The following is a 16,702-nucleotide window of genomic DNA, read 5'->3' as shown; positions in this document are numbered from 1 at the left end:
TCCTGGGGGAAAAAAGAGAATTTTTTTAAGGCAGGAGTACCAAGTATGGTTCAGAAAACAAAAACAAAAACCCCACTCCCTGCCAAAGTTGCTTTATGCATCTTCAACGTATAGAAGTAATATAAATAAAATAACATGAATTTTATCAAAAGAGCAAAATTCCTTTTAAAAGAGCAAAAGTATTAATTCCAGTATCTAATAAATTAGACACAAAACTTACAAGACTAAATTATATTCATCTTAAAAGTTTCCCTCTTTAATTACTGTGCTCTGGCTTGTGCCCAATAGGTGAAAAATACCTTAAACACATCTCTATTAATCCACCAAATTGCATACCTTTCAAATCAGGAGCGAGAGGTTTACTCCTAGGACCAGAGGCGTCTTCATAAATATCAAAATGGAATTTCTCTCTTCTTGAAATATAACCCATTTTTGATAGGTCACTCTGTGTACTACATATTTTTTCACTTAGGTTTAAATAATCTCTTTGCAGATTCCGCATCTCAAATTCTAAGGTATCCCTTTCATTTTCTATACTTCTTACATAGTTTTCTAAAAGTATTTTGTCTTCTGAAAGTCTATTGATGCTGTTTTCAAATTTCATATTTTCTTTACTATGTTTTTTTAGTTCTTCTTTTAGAATCTGATTATCTGTTTTAATTTCCATTACCATTTTTGATAACATTTCACATTCATTGCCCATTTCTGACAAACTATTTTTATAAATACTTGCTTCTGATTTTGCATTTTTTATTTCTTTCAGAAAATTCTCTTCTGCAGTAGATTGGTATGTTTGAATATTCTCAATTTCTCTTTCCATCATTTGTCTAGCAGCAATAGATTCTTGTAATGCTGTTTCAAGATTAAGTTTTTCATTTTTAACTGTTTCTATTATTTGGAGAAGTGTCTCTTGTTCAGTTTTTGCCAACCTTTCTTTCTCTTTTAGTTGCATTATCTCTAGTTGGTTTTCCTTCAGTTCATTTTCAACTGAGCTTCTTTCCTTTAGAAGCTGGTATGTTTTTTTCTCTAGCATTTCCTTTTCATCTTGTATCAATAGAATATTTGTTTTCATTGATTCCATTTCTATACTCATTCGATTATTTTCATTATTGACAATGGCCATATCATTTTGAGCTTTGTGTTCCTTACTTTTTAGTTGATCTAATGTTTCTATCATTTGTTGCTTCTCCAAAGAAAGTTGACTGTTTTTTTCCTCTAGAGTTTTATTTTGTCCTACAAGAACATTATATTTGCTAATTATTTTTTTTAATTCTTTAAGACATTCTTTACCATCTTCTTCTGTTTTAATTAACTTGGACTGAATAGCATTCTTTTCTTCAACCAAATTCTTAAGTTGCTTTTCATAGGTTTCAATTTTCTGTATCAGAGATTGGGTAGTAAAGACAAGAGGTTTTATTTTGGTTTTAAGGGTTAGATTTTTATTCTCTAGTTCTGTGACTTTTTTCTGTACCTGCATAGATTCTTTTAGGTAATTCTGTAAGTACTGAATTTTTGCAACACACTGCTCAGTAACAGAACTGACTTTGGATGTTTTCTCATTTTCAAATATTATTGGTCCTTGTTTTACTACTAATGGTTCTGTTTCTTTGTCTTTCATTTCATATTTTGTTGGGTCAAAGAATGACAGCGTATGTCTTGGAACTCTGGAATGGAATTTTAAATCTGTAATATTCTTGCAAGTGATAGGAATTTCTTTGCTGTTTTTCTCATTTCTCTTTCCCCTGTGTATTTCACTCTTAGATAACCTTTTACATTTCCTGCAAAAGTTCACATGCAATTTTGACACTGTTTCCCTGAGTGGGAGTAATTTGTTTACTAATGCCTCTAATTCTGAAATTCTCTTTGATTTTATATCTTCATTTAAGTTACTTTCTATATTTTCTTTCTTAATAGAGTTAATTTTTTCCTTGTGACTGGGGGACAGGTCATATTTATCATTGCTTGGGACATTTGTATCAGTTTTTAAAGTTTGAAGTTCATTTGTAAGTGCCAGTTCTCTATCATGTGACTTTTGTAACTCTTCCTTCATTTGTTTGATAGAATTGCAGATATCATCTAAATTTTCACAAAATCCATGCTTGAGGAAAGGCTCAGTAATTTTGAGTTTATCCAGAATTACTGTATCAGCTTGAGACATCACATTTTGGGGTGCACGAGGTAGAAAACTATAAAGGTTATTATAATTCTTCAACATGTCAGAATTCTCTGAAAGGTTCATAGTTATGTTTGAAGCTTTATTATCTGTTGGAGTTCTCTGAGTTAATAGGTCCTTGAAATGTATCTGGGATGGAATATCAATACCTTGAGAGATATCATTGCTGAATTTTTCTTCTGTTGAATGAGTAGTATTAGACTCCTCAAAATGATGAATTTTCTCCATAGAAAGGATTTCTTGATTCTTTATGGGCTAGTGACAATAAAAAGCATACTATAAATGTACTATCATTTGCCACATGACAAGAAAATCAAGAAAATATTTTGTGGAGGATTTATTTTTACAACTAAAATGAACATTCTATCCATTTTCTACAAGAAAATCAAGAAAATATTTTGTGGAGGATTTATTTTTACAACTAAAATGAACATTCTATCCATTTCTTCTCTACAGGCAGAGAAGTCTAAAAATGTGATTCATTTTCTCCAGAAAAATCTAACAGATATTTTGAGATCTGTAACTTTGGTCTTCACAATTTGCTTAGAAATCACTTATTTCTGCAGTAGGTGACCTACATGGGCCAATCCTTTAATTGCAGAAATAGAAATTTAGAATCCCCCAAGAGACCATCATATGTGGATGGGGGGAGATAGAAGCAATAGGTCAAATGCAATAGGAAGTTTAAGGAAAATGAGTATTCCACTTCTGGGCTGTTTGTCAACATTAGCTTGCATACCTATTTCAGATGATTCTAGGGCTGTGACTATTCTAAAAATGCGAGTTCTGATCAAGGTAGACAGAGTGAGTGACTCAGTTCCAACCTGTTTCTAGAGAATTCACCTCAGGTCTTGGTCAGTCTTTTTTTTTTTTTTTAAGATTTATTTATTTATGAGAGAGAGAGAGAGAGAGAGAGAGAGAGAGAGAGAGGCAGAGACACAGGCAGAGGGAGAAGCAGGCTCCATGCAGGGAGCCCGACGTGGGACTCGATTTTGAGACCCCAGGATCACGCTCCAGGCCAAAGGCAGGCGCCAAACTGCTGAACCACCCAGGGATCCCTTGGTCAATCTTAAAGTAGAAAAAATCCTAAGTGGATATAGAGGCTAAGAAAAGCTGCCTTATATTTTAATTTACTTGGGAATCTTTTAGGTATTCCTATGACAGTCGATTTGCCCCAGAAGAAGGTTTAGAATGTAACGATAAACTGGTTGTAGTAACATTTTTGTAGTAACTAAATATAGAAATAGTTTGGACAGAATAACATACCAAAGCTTTTTCAATGTGTGTGCCGAATACTAGATTTTTTTCTGAGCTAAATTGTGGGTTTTCTACATCAATAATGCTTTTCTTCAAGATTTCACTGATTTCAGACTGTACCTTTAAAAAATAAATTGATAATGTTAGAATTTAATTTCAGATTTATAAACTTATGAATGTCTAGAAATAATAGATATTATTATTGAAAAATACCTTTAAATTTCCTGACATAAAAATTCTTTTCCATCATATAGAATATAAATTAAATATTTAATTTATCATAATCTTTATCATTAAAGGAATTTTTTAAAGAAAATTATGCCTTTATTATATGGTTTTAAAATCAGAAAAACTTAATTTCATAAAGCAATAAAATTTTAAGAACTATATTCAAGTAATTTTGGATGTTTGATTTTTATATTATTGAATAAAGCAGAGATTTTTTATCTCTGTCATCAGAATAAATTTATTCTGTCATCTTCAGGAGGAGTTTGTCTTCTCTTGCATTTCCCTGCAGTTGCTTTTAGTATAAGAACATGATGATGAACTTTGTATTCAGTCTGTAGTAAGTATGTGTTATGTTACCGATGACCAATACCCATACCCTATTCTTCTGTTAATATTATCCCTTATTTGTTCTGGATAAAGTCCATGTGCTTTTGGTTATCCCATTTCCAGCTGCATGTGACTAAGAGTTAACCAGTCAGAACCCTGCCTTCCTTTCCACAGTGATTTGTTCAAGCATTGCATATAACCCAATCTTGGTTAGTCAGAATCAGGTCAAGAATTTCAGTATCAACTGTTACGGGAGAAAAGCATGGCCTCTTTTCTGAATGGGATCTGGAAGGATAAAAGCCTAGAGCTTCTAGCAGCCCTTTTGCTACCACATGGAGCTGAGAATCCAGGAACCAGTGAGAATCCAGGAACCAAATCTCCCATTTGTAGATCATATATAGGTAGCACTTTAAACATGCATTAAAAAAAACAAAACAAGTGCTATTTCTTTTTGGCTCATATCCAAATTCAACTATAATAGAATGTAGTTTCCTCCAAACAAATTTTGATCCTGGAATATGTTGTGGCCTTATTTTATTAAATTCTACATGAACTAATAAGTTGGCTAGTGATCATTAGCTTACAAATGTGGGGTGATATCTTGTGTTTGGATATTTCCCATTTAGAGATCAAAAGAAACATACCATGCTAACATTCTGCAAAGTCTGTATTCGGAGAGCCTGAAATGATTCCAGTTGATGCTGAAGGGCCTATAAAAAAATTAAACATGGTATGAAATCAGACCATTTTGAAATTGCTATTATTTCTTTTTATATATATCCCCCAAAGTTGCCTATTACTAGAAAGGATCACATGAGGGTCAAAAGACTCAGATTCTTAGTCATTCTTGCTAATTTTTCAATGCATTTTCATGAAGATTTTTGTGGAAAACCCATGTTTATTTAGGAAGGATTTATTCTGAAAGAGATCAGCCTTTACACAAACATTTGGAGAAAAAATGAAAACGAACTTACTTTCAATGCTGATTGTGGTTGGATTTGATTTTCTGATTCTGACATGCAGCCATATTCTAAAGAGCAAAATTGAAAAACCATGTGATCTAATTCTTAAGTTTTATTTTTAAACAACTGTAATAGAAAGTAGTCTCCTAACTTTCTTGGGTAGTGAGACAGAGATAGTAAGAATTTTGATGTTCACATTAGGAAGAACTCAATGGGAGTCACATAATAAGGTCAAGATAAATTTTCATGTGGCTTAAAATACCTACTTGAGATTGTAATAGTGGTTATACTTTTATAATAAACCATTAACTTGTAATGCCAAACTTGTAACTCTCAACTCGATTATATTTATTTTTGCAATATAAATTGCATTTAAAAAGAAAAAACAATCTAAAGAAAAAAAAACACAAACCAGTCTCATAATCCTGTTATGGGAGACCTTTGACAAAATACTGTATAGGTCTTTAGTGTCTATGAAATGGCCATGTAATGCTTTTCCTCATCATGGAAAACAAATTGGATTAACAGAGCATGATTTTTGTTATGCCTTTAGGCAAAGTACTGTAAAGATCCATGTGTTCCTTCCTAGAAAATAGACTATAGATCTGTAACAGGGAAGAGACTATAAATCATTTGCAAATTTCCCAACGTACATCCCTCTTTGTCCAAATAGGCCTTTTGCTTGCTTTGTAAATTGTTATTAAAGAGTTTAAAAAGCATTCTGTCCCAAATGAAATGAGATTTATGATGGAATTTCCCATAGGCTGACAATTTCTGCCCTGAGAGAAGTTTTTAAAAGAGGTCAGCACATCTCCCCTTTGGAATGACAGTCTGCCAGATGTTACAGAAGCTAGTTGCGAAGTATAGGAATCCCCCAACCTCATCTGCCATCTGGCCCTCATCATTGAGAGAGCAACTCTGGTTCAGAGAGTGGAGCTCTTTGGTCAGTTGAAGAATCCCACCTTCATCAGAGGGCAGGGAGGGAAAGTGAGTCTTTTTGGATATTGCTCAGCTTTGCATCTTCCTAGAAATTAAACAGTAGGCTGAAATGCGCATCTCAGAGAGATTAAAAAACAAAACAAAATGAATTCAAGTGAGATCTGGACAAATGCAACAAGGCATCCCAAAGTTTCTCAGACTCTCAGGCTTTTAATAAACTCAAATAAATCAAATTGCAAATCAAAACCAGTATCACCTAGAACTCCACCACCCAGAATTAACTGTTATGAATTTTAGGTACTCTCAGTCAGCTCTCTATGCATATATGCAGAAAAAAAGAAATTATTTTAGAATGTTGGGATCATATTATACATGTAACTTTTGATAAGTAGTATTAGATTTATGTTTATTTTAACAGAATAAAGAAAATCGCAATTAGTTGTTATCACTAGTATTCGGATTTTTTCACTACATGAAGGATTGTTTCCTATGAGATCCCTCTAAGCTAATGAAAGTATATCATGAGAAGGATTAAGAGATTGGAACTTTTATGTTTTTAATGACATGCACTTCCATTGTATTCAGTGTTGATTTAGCCCCTGCCAAGAAGGGGAGTAAATGATCAGAAAATTAGCATTACACTTGCTTTCACATTTACTCCCCACTTTTCATGATATTTGCTTATTACATTATTTTCATACTGTGATATTTTATGGTGTATTACATTTTGTTATGTGATCATAATTTCCACAAAGCTATTTAAACACAAAGATAGGACATTATTATAAATATTTTCAGCCTTCAACTTTATTCTTATGGATTTACTGTTCAAAATTCCATCTCTTTTTTGAATCTGCAGCACCGGGCTCCCTTTTATACACAGGTTTCCTTTGTCTCATTAGAAGGATTTGCAAGTTCAAGGCTAAGTACAGGATTTCTTTTGCTAAAACCAAGTACAAAATATGGGTCAAATTTAAAGACTTGGTAAAGGGCTATATATATACTGCTTCTACATATATTTCCCTCCTTCCATCTCTTTCTTCTTTTTTGACCATAGTATTATTGCAGTTACCATTATACTTCTTTTCATATGGCTCAGTGCAACCTGAGCAACTCTGCTCAGAATTTCTATTTTCTTTGAAATAGTGTAGATGTTTTCTCTTGACATCCTTCTCAGAGTCCATTGGTCTGTTCCTCTGAGATATAGTTTCAGGGCCAGTATGTTTTCCTATCCATTTTCTATAGCCTTAAAATTAGGTGATGGGGTCTGGGGTAAGAGACATCATTTGGAGCTGTGTTAAGCCTCTGTTGGAGGAAGTGATTTCTGTTGTTTTATTGTTGTTCCTTCAGACTGGTTAGAAATCTAGAGGAGATATATCTTATTACTCTATGGAGAGAACTCTCTTGTTTGGTATCATTTCCTCAATTCAGTATGGAGTCCTGGGACTAGGACTGCCACTGTAAAAGTTGTTCTTTACACAAGGGCTCCTGGCCTAAAGATATGTGTGGCTGAGATGCTCCACCACACTCTGCTAATTGGTACCCTATGTCAGTTTGCATATATCTAGAGTTGGATATACCTTTCTCTAATTCATGCAAAGTCAGAACTTCTTTCCTCAGAGCAAAGTAAGACCCTGTTGATCAGTGTCCAGGTTTACCTATCTGTTCTCCCAGCTGCTCCTCTCTACTCATCCAAACCTCAATCAGCAGAAAGGAAGACAGGAGAGGCATTAATGAATATTTTCAGAATTTTGACTTGTTTTATTGCTTTGGAAAGTCAGAAGTCAGTCTGTAGTTTGCCTTGCCAGAATCTTCTGTTTTATTCTTGGCCTCTATTTTCCAATTTTTTGTTCTTTTTCAGGTGTTGCTGGTGAAGTTTTTGCTGGTCTTCTAGTTCTTTTTTTTTTTTTTCTTTTTCATTTCAGTTGGTACTGGAAGAAGGAGATCTGGGATCTTCCTTGGCTCTAAAATCTCTACCTGAAAGTCTAGAATAATTTTTATAAGTTAATGATTTAGGGTTTTTTTTGTTTCACATTTAGTAGTTCATTCCTTCAACATAATTCATTCAAATATTGAGTGTCTAGTATATGGTATGCCCAGTTGTAAGTACTAGAGACACAGCAATGAATAAGACAAACAAAACTCCTGTGTACCTCTCGCAGTTCCTACATTCTGGAGAATGAACAGAAAAAAGAAGCAAACAAAGACATAAACAAAATACTTTCACTTTAAAAAAAAGATTTTATTTATTTATTCGTGAGAGACAGAGAGAGAGAGAGAGAGAGAGAGAGAGAGAGAGAGACAGGCAGAGGGAGAAGCAGGCTTTCTGCAAGGAGCCCAATGTGGGACTTGATCCCGGATCCGAGGATCACACCCTGAGCTGAAGGCAGATGGTCAACTGCTGAGCACCCAGGCATCCCAACAAAATACTTTCAAATAGTGATAACACAAAGAGGATAGGCTATTGTGAAGATGAAGATAACACTGGAGAGACTGGTTAGCAGAGGCATATCCCTGGACTGAATGTGGCGAGTTTTAGCTAGATGTGCTCTGGACTGCTTGTGAAATGAAACTTGTCATCACCTCCAACAGAACCGAGGCCCTGTAAAACTCTGGTCAGGAGATATGATGTGGGCAGGGGTTTGTGCTGGTTTTCTGAGGGAGGAACCTGCCATGCTGAGATTGAAGCAAGCATGTTTGAGAAGGGCAATTCCACTGGGTTCAGCCAAGATTACTATATGATGAGAAGAGGCCAGCTATGGGAACATCTGTAGGAAGATATTTGGAGCAGAGGACATGGCAGGGTCCTGAAGCAGATCTGTGTTTGCTGAACAGAAAATCAATATGGCTGTGGCTTAATAAGCAGATGGAAGCCCATGATGATTAGATGTCATAGGAGGACACAGGGCTAGATTTTATTTAGGACCTTGTGGACCAACCTGAGGAATCTGGCTTTTATTTTAAGTGAAAGAGGACTTCAAACACAAGAATTATTTGAAAAAAAAAAAAAAAGAAAGAAACATTTATAGGTCACTGTACTACATGATAATGGTTATACGGTGGAAATTGTGGGACTACTGCAGTAATCCAAGTGAGGGACAAAAGTATCTTGGACTAGAATGGCAGAGGTAAAGATGGAGAAAAATAGGTGCATTTAGAATAGATTTTAAGAGATAAAGCATTACTAGGGGATTAAATGTGGCTAGAAGAGATGAAAGAAGGATGATTCCTGACTTTTTGGTGAGAGCAGATGGATGATGAATGATGATGTTATTTACTAAAATGGAAAAGAATGGAGTTGGAAGATGTTTTAGGGAAAACTTTTAGACAAGTTTTCTGTTAGTTGTCAAAGTGAACATCAAAAGGCAGTGGGATATTCCCATCTCTCGTTCAGGGGAATGGTTATGAACACTGTATTGGAAAATACAGATGTTACTGCTGGCCTAGACAAAGGCAATTTCTATGCGGTGTCAGGCACAGAAGTTCAACTGAAGTAGCCGGAGAGAATGAAATGTAAAGATTTGTGGGCATTGAGTATACGGAGCTCTTTTGAGCTTTACTGTGGAAATAAATATTAGGGTGCATATTAGAAGAGACGTGCAGGTCAGGAAGAATTTTTTTAACCATGGGAGATTCTAACATGCCTGCTTCCTATTGGAATCATGTAGTAGAAAAGGAGAAGAGTAATTCTGGAGAATGAGGGAGGTTAATTGCAGAAGCTGAGTACTTGAGAATTCCAGAAGAGCTAGGATAAAGGGGAAATGAGCTTTGATTGAGCAGGGACAATTCTTCCATTGAAACTGGGGACAGCAGGAAGAGGAGCAGGAAGATGATGGCAGAGTAGGACCCTAGGCTCATTTTGTCCCATGAACACAACTAGATAACTATCAAATCATCCTAAATACCCCAGAAATTATCCTGAAAAGGATAAAAGACTGACAGAAAAAACTCCACAATTAAAGCAAGAAAGGAGGCCATGTTGAAGAAAATGGGAAGTGTGGAAACATGGTTTAATGGAGATCACAGCTGCAGGAGAAGGAGCCATGGCTGCAGAGAAGAGAGAGAGAAAGAGGAGCACACAGGGGAATGCACAAGGAGAAGGTTGCCCCAAAGCCACTTGTTTAGAAAATGAGAGGGGCTGTATTCCATGAGGTTTTGAAACCACTGGGGCTTAAAGCCAGGAGTTTTAAATATCAGCAGGCTTGCCTGGGATAGAGCTAAGAGAGGACTATGCTGCTCCTAGGGAGAAGGCAGGCAAACAACCAGGGGCAGTCAGTATGGAAATTACAATCTGAAGAGCACCTAACGCACACAGTGAGGAGATTATTTGTTCTTCTTAGAGTATGTTCCTGAGAAACAGCATTCACAGGGACACCTCTGAAGGAACAAAGGAGTTTGCCAGTGCCATTTTCCTCCCCCATCCCTCAGCATAAACACACAGCCACCTGTGGGAAGCAGTGCAGCACAAGCAGTGGTTGCCTAACTTGCTTACCCCAAGCCCCACCGCACTGAGTTCCAGTGGAATAGCCCTTCTCAAACATGCATGACTCAGTTCCAGCATTGCATGTCCCTCCCCCAGAAGACCAGTGCAAACCCCTGCCCACACCATGACTCCTGACCAGAGAATTTTGCAGGGCCTCAGTTAGAGTGGAGGTGATGACAGGTCTCATTTCACAAGCAGTCCAGAGAATTCTAGCTAAAACTCACCACATTCAGGCCAGGGACCAAACACTGCCCAAAGCATGCAAGGAAAGGCTCTGCAGAAGAATGGCCTGAAGGACAGAGCAGCCAGGACACAACAGCAGAGTGCACACACTGCAGATACTCTTTGAAGTGCTAGGCCTTGGGCACTACATGACCTCTTCTCTATAAGGGTATTAATTTCAGGAGGAGGAGGCATAACTGGTTTTTCTAACACAGAAAGAAGGCAGACTTAGATAAAATGTGAAGACAGAGGAATTTATTGCAAATGAAAGAGCAGGATAAGGCCAAGGCCAGAGATCTAAGCAAAACAGATATAAGTAACATGCCTGATGGATAATTTAAAGCAGTGATCATAAGGATACTCACTGGGCTTGAGAGAAGAATAGAAGACATCAGTGAGACCCTTACCACAGAGGTAAGAGTTAAAAAATAATCGGAAATGAAGAGTGCAACAAATGAGAACAGAAACACCCTTGATACAATGAACAGCAGGCTGGAAGAAGCAGAGGAATAAATTAATGACCTAGAACAGAGTAATGGAGAGTAATCAAGTTGAACAAAAGAGAAAAAAAAAGAAGTACAGGCATACTTTGTCGTGCTTTGCAAAGATTGTGGTTTTTTTTTACACACTGAAGGTTTTTGGCAACCCTATGTCAAGCAAGTCTATTGGTGCCATTTTGCTGACAGCATCAGCTTACTTTGTGTCTCTGTGTCACATTTTGGTAATTCTCACAGTATTTCAAAAATATTTGCTTTCATTATACTTGTTATGGTGACCTGTAATCAGTAACTATAACTTGCTGAAAGCTCAGATTATGGTTAGTATTTTTTACCAAAAAAAGTATTTTTTAATTAGGGTATGTACATTGTTTTTTTATAGACATGATGCTATTGCATGCTTAATAGACTACAGTAATATAAACATAACTTTTGTATGCATTGGGAAACCAAAAAATTCATTTGACTCACTTTATTGTGACATTCGTTTTATTGCAGTGGTCTGGAATCAAACCCACAATATCTCTGCCTGTATTAAGTGCATCCCTGAAGCTAAGAGACCAAGGAGAACAAATCAGGCAAAGGAGAACAATGAATTTTTAAAATGCAACATAGTAATGATTCAGTATAGGATTTTAGATACTGGGTAGTCAAAGCCTTATAATTCTCAGGTTCAAATGCAGAGTTTTGCTATGGCAATTCAAATTAATTCCTAGAAGGAACTGTTTTACAAAGCCTAATGAGGTGTGACACTGCATGAGGCTCTATCATGGAAGCCACGGAACCAGGCTGCCTGTGCTTGAATCCTGGCTTTGCTATACATTTGCCATGAGGGATAACTCTAGGTAGTTGCCCAGTTTGTAGAGAAAGCCCTTTGCAGAATGCATGGTGCAAACTAAATGCTCACTACTAATCACTACTGCAGAGACAAAGGTATTACTGATATGATGATGATTCGGTAAATTTAAAATTCCAATTGCGATGGAGGGGAGTGATGACTGCTCAAAACTCCTTGTTTTCCATTTTGTGCCAAATAACCCTCCAGATCCTTACATGGAACTACCGTGCTCCCTACCCCAATTTCCTTTCTGATCCTTTCTCTTACCCCTCCCCTTACTCAATTCTGCTCCAGTCACACCAACTGTTCCTCAACTGTGCCAAGCTTCCCCCTCCCTCACGGCCCACACAGTTGTTTTTCTCTCTGGCTCTTTCCCTGGAAATCCATAGTGATTTCTCCTTTATCTCCTTCGGGTCTTTGCTCAGATGTGATCTGCCAAGTAAAGTTTCCTACCACCCTATTTAAAATAAAATCGCACAACTCATTCACCTCTGACACTCTGTGTTCTCCCCCACTCCCTGTGTACCTTACTTTTCATCATGGGATTTACAAATCCTATTTTACACGCAATCGCCTTTGTTCCTTCCAGTGGCAGGTATGCTTCATGTGAATGGGGATTTTGCATATTTTTTTCACTGTTGGATCCCCAGCACCTAGGACAGCACTTGCTCAAAAATATTTGTTAGATGAATGAATGAATGGATGAATGAATGAAGACTTGGTGGAACAGGGGTGCTAAAAACACCACACTGGGTATCTTGAAGCTTCAGAGTATCCTTCACATCTCCATTCCAATCAACCAAGGGTTACATAGGCTAACCACTTACTCTTTTAAAATTAAAGAGACCTCAGAAATATTATAGAGTTTCTTTTAACTCAGCATTATTTATGTAAATAGGGTTAATAATCTGTTGGTTAGTGTCGTAGATAAGAGAATAGAAAAACGAGAGGGAACGAAGTCATACCTCCTAATTTTGCAGTCCAAGGCAGCACCTGACTTCAAATCCATGGTATTAAACAGCTGCCCTTGCTACACTCTGTTGTAATCCCTCTGCTTTAGCAAGATAGACTGTAGCTCTTAATTAAGCGTATGTGCCATTTTGCAAGTAACTTCATTTTCTGTTATGCTGGCATCTTCCCCCAGGGCCCCAAATCTCACTCATGTTGGAGACCATGTGATCTTGCCAAATTAAAGCACCTCAATTTCTTCTCATCTTAAATGCTCTCTCTGCGGTGAATATTGAGCTGACTCAACCGCTAAACTCTCTGTCAAGACTCTTTCTCCTGGTTGCACAAGGATGTTTGCATAGAAGAGTGGAGAGCTGGCGGGTCAGTGCACTGTCCTGAGGCCTCCAGTGAGATACCGGTGGTCCCTGGACATCCAGTTGTCTTTGGTCTGCTGAGATGTGGCTGCTCCAGTTCTTCTCTCAGGGCCCGTGGCAAGGCATTTGAGGGTCCTGGATTTCTGAAGGTGAAGAAATCCTCTTCTGATCTCTGGTCACTTCTGTCGGTGCTTCTGTCTCTGGATTCCCCATAAGCCATGTGTGGGTTTTGGGCAACTGGGGGGCTTAACTTGGTGCATCACTCTAGATACAGCCTTCTACCCAGGGCACTCTGCTCCTTCCCGGGCATGTCCCACTGACCACCAGGCTCTTCCAAGAGGTGTGTAGCCTCCTTGGGCTTCTCTCAAGGAAGTGAGAGTCCAGCTTCAGTGTTCTCAGTATGATACCCCTAACTGGGACTTTACACACATCTTATTGATAGTTTAAGTGGAGCTTGAAATTGTAGCTTCTTGGTTATTTCAAATACCCTCCCTATACAATACCCTGTAGTCCACAAATATTTATTGTAAAAAGTAGTTTCTTTTGGGAAAAGTATATGTCTTTTCAGAATCTGCCCCAAATATCATTCTTATTGGTGTTCAGAGAAGCTGTATAGTATTGCATGGTGTTTAAGGCCTGGACTCTGGAGCCACCCTGCGGAACACTGGATTTTTCACTCCCCACCTATGTGACCTTGGGGAGTTAGCTAATCACTCTGTGCCTCAGTTTCTTTATAAAATGTGGATGATGGTAGCACCTACTTCATAGGGTGGTTGTGAGGATTCAATGAATTGAAACACTCAAATGCTTGGAACAACATCTGGCACGAAGTAAGTGCGCTGTGTTAGCTATTTGGAGCGTCATAACAATAATTACCCGAAGTACCTATGTGCTGGAAGCGCACCTGTCGGGCCAGTGGATTTAGGCAAGGTAGCCCTTGCCTATGGTAAAAGGCGGAAACATCACTGCCGTGGACAGTTTACCTGCTTCACTGCCACCACTTTCCTTTACCCCGTCAGAGGAATTTAGGATCTTGGACGCTGAAAGGAGAACGCAGTCCACTTCATCCTCTTCCTCGTGATGCTTCTCTGTAGCAGAACCACAGGTGGCCTCAGCTTGGTTGGGAGGCGGCGGCCAAGCGTGCGAGTCGGGCCGCGGGCGCCCTAAGCAGCCACGGGAGGGCGCGCTGGGGCCACGCAGCGCGGCGGGCCCCGGGGCCGCAGGGGCTGGAAGCGAAGGCCGGGGCTGGAGGCGGCGCTCTTCTCCCCGCGCAGCGCAGGGTGCGCGGCTGGTGGGCGAGGGCGGCGCCACGGCGGGGACCCGCGCTGGGGGTGCGGGCGCCCTCCACTGCGCGCCCCCTCCCCAGGGCTCCCCGTCCAGGGACGGCTCCCCGGCCTGGCGCTCACCCGGGCTCATTCCTGCAGCTCAGGGGCTCCTCCCAACTGTCTGCCCCACGCATTCCGCCCACTAGCTTCGCGCCGGCGCGGCCCGTTGCCTGGTAACCGGGTGGCCGGGCGTGGAGCAGCTGCGGTGTGCGCGCGGGGTGCGGCGGGGGTGCGCGCGCGGGGTGCGGCGGGGGTGCGCGCGGGGTGAGGGGAGGTGCGCGCGGGGTGCGGCGGGGCTGCGCGCGAGGGTGCGCGCGGGGTGCGGTGGGGGTGCGGCGGGCATGCGCGCGGGTCTCCCGGGTCCCGGGGGGCGCTGCTCGTCCCGCCCGCGCTGGCCCAGCTGCCTCGCGGCGCGCCCCCCCGCCCCCCCCCCCCCCCCCCGCCTTCTCCGCGGACCAGGACTCGATCTTGATCGTAGGCTGACGCTTAAGACCGCACCTGTTGGACCGCAGCTGTGTGGACCAAGGGAGATGCTTGGAGAGCCCGCAAGCACCCAGGAACTTGCTCTGCTCTTCATTCCATTGTTTTTGTTTTTTGTTTTTTTTTTTTTTTGCTTCCCTCTTCGTTCCCCCCCCCCCCCCCAGTCCATCCGCCGCCCGAGTAGTTTCAGGGTTTGGGTATTTGACCGATCCAAAATACAATACTGTGAAAGGATTTTAGTTTGCTGTGGTGAAAAGATGACCCCTATTTCTAATAAGGACCTTCAAATAATAATGAAATGTATGAAAATGTGCAACTTAAAGCTGTCGCGCACCCACTGATCTCCAGATGTCAAAGCGCGCTAATTTCCTGTGCACCTGCGCAAACCACTTGCGGAAGATGGATGTTGCATTGGAATCTGGAACTTGTTCAGTTAAGGACCGTCTGGCGTGGCTGCAGTCCATACGTTGTGCAGACCACAAAATGACGCTCTTTAAGTAAAGGTTTTAATGAATATATATTACTTATTTTGCAATCGCAGCCGTTACAGATAGACTATAAAATAATTGAAAATTCAAATTTTAAGTCACAATAAGGGATTTAAAGTCATGATACAATGATTTATTATATCATGATTACATGTTTTGCTTTTATGGAAATGAAACTCATCATGATAAGTCTCAATGTTGACTTGCTGTACTTTCTTGTTTCCTATAGAAATAGTCTCTAGAAGATTTGATGATCTTTCTTGTGGCATCGTAGACAATTTCAATAAATTGTGTTTTGAGAATTTATGTTCTCCATTGATGACTGGTAGTGACAAAGCTAGCTTTTTCCCCTGATAGCTACACAAGTTTTCAGCAATGTGTCTGTTAAATTATTACTCTAAATAATTCAGAGTATTTTGAAGTGAGAATGTAGATAAAACACTACTGCAATTTAATAAGGTAATTTCTATACCATTGTCATTTCCATAACAAATATTGTATTTCATGTAACAAATTAATATCTAACAATAATATGTTAATATAATGTAAAGTTCTCTAATAACTCTAATTTGTCTGTGTGATATATGTAGATGATGATGGCAAGTAAATATTGGTTATTACACAGAAATTTCTTGGGGATTTAAATGGGAGGATTTTGCCACACCATTTAGTATAGAATATAAAAAGCAGATGGTGAGGGCAGCCTGGGTGGCTCAGCAGTTTAGTGTGGCCTTCAGCCCAGGGTGTGATCCTGGAGACCCGGAATCAAGTCCTGCGCCGGGCTCCCTGCATGGAGCCTGCTTCTCCCTCTTCTTGTGTCTCTGCCTCTCTCTCTCTCTGTGTGTGTGTCTCTCATGAATAAATAAAATTAAAAAAAAAAAGGCAGATGGTGAGTTACAATGTCAAACTCAAATTTAGCCAGTGCTCTAATTTCAGTAGAGACGTACTTTAAGATACTTCCTCATCAGTCAGAAAGGCAGTTCTTTACTTAGAAGGACAGTTTATTTTAGAAGTTAGGTCAACAAGGCCTTTGGTTTTCAAACTTTTTTTTTTTTGTAAACTAAGTCATGTATATATATTCTCAGAAGAAAAAATAATTCATCAGAAACTTCTTATAATTAACATAAAAAAGCCCATCTTTGAAGCCTACAAAATTATAAA

The 16,702-nt window shown here is 39.3% G+C and overlaps 1 protein-coding gene across 1 annotated transcript; it reads right to left on the bottom strand.

Annotated features, from left to right (window-relative positions):
* Positions 1-256: 256 nt before the first annotated feature.
* On the bottom strand, positions 257-14,664 carry CCDC110 (coiled-coil domain containing 110). Its single transcript, XM_055315682.1, has 6 exons — positions 14,655-14,664; positions 14,232-14,336; positions 4,960-5,015; positions 4,630-4,695; positions 3,440-3,550; positions 257-2,428 (listed from the first exon to the last, which is right to left on the bottom strand). The coding sequence occupies exons 1-6, from the start codon at positions 14,662-14,664 to the stop codon at positions 257-259; spliced, it is 2,520 nt and encodes an 839-aa protein (XP_055171657.1).
* Between the last annotated feature and the right edge of the window lie 2,038 nt (positions 14,665-16,702).

This window comes from Nyctereutes procyonoides, unplaced genomic scaffold, assembly GCF_905146905.1.
Source record: "Nyctereutes procyonoides isolate TBG_1078 unplaced genomic scaffold, NYPRO_anot_genome, whole genome shotgun sequence".
NCBI lineage: Eukaryota > Metazoa > Chordata > Mammalia > Carnivora > Canidae > Nyctereutes > Nyctereutes procyonoides.
This window is presented reverse-complemented; position numbering and strand designations above follow the sequence as displayed.

Excerpts from the sequence above, each read along its gene's own strand:
- CCDC110 (XM_055315682.1), bottom strand. Across the intron at positions 4,696-4,959 it reads AACCACAATCAGCATTGAAA|GCCCTTCAGCATCAACTGGA; the intron begins GTAAGTTCGTTT and ends ATTTTTTTATAG. Across the intron at positions 3,551-4,629 it reads CTTTGCAGAATGTTAGCATG|GTACAGTCTGAAATCAGTGA; the intron begins GTATGTTTCTTT and ends TATTTTTTAAAG.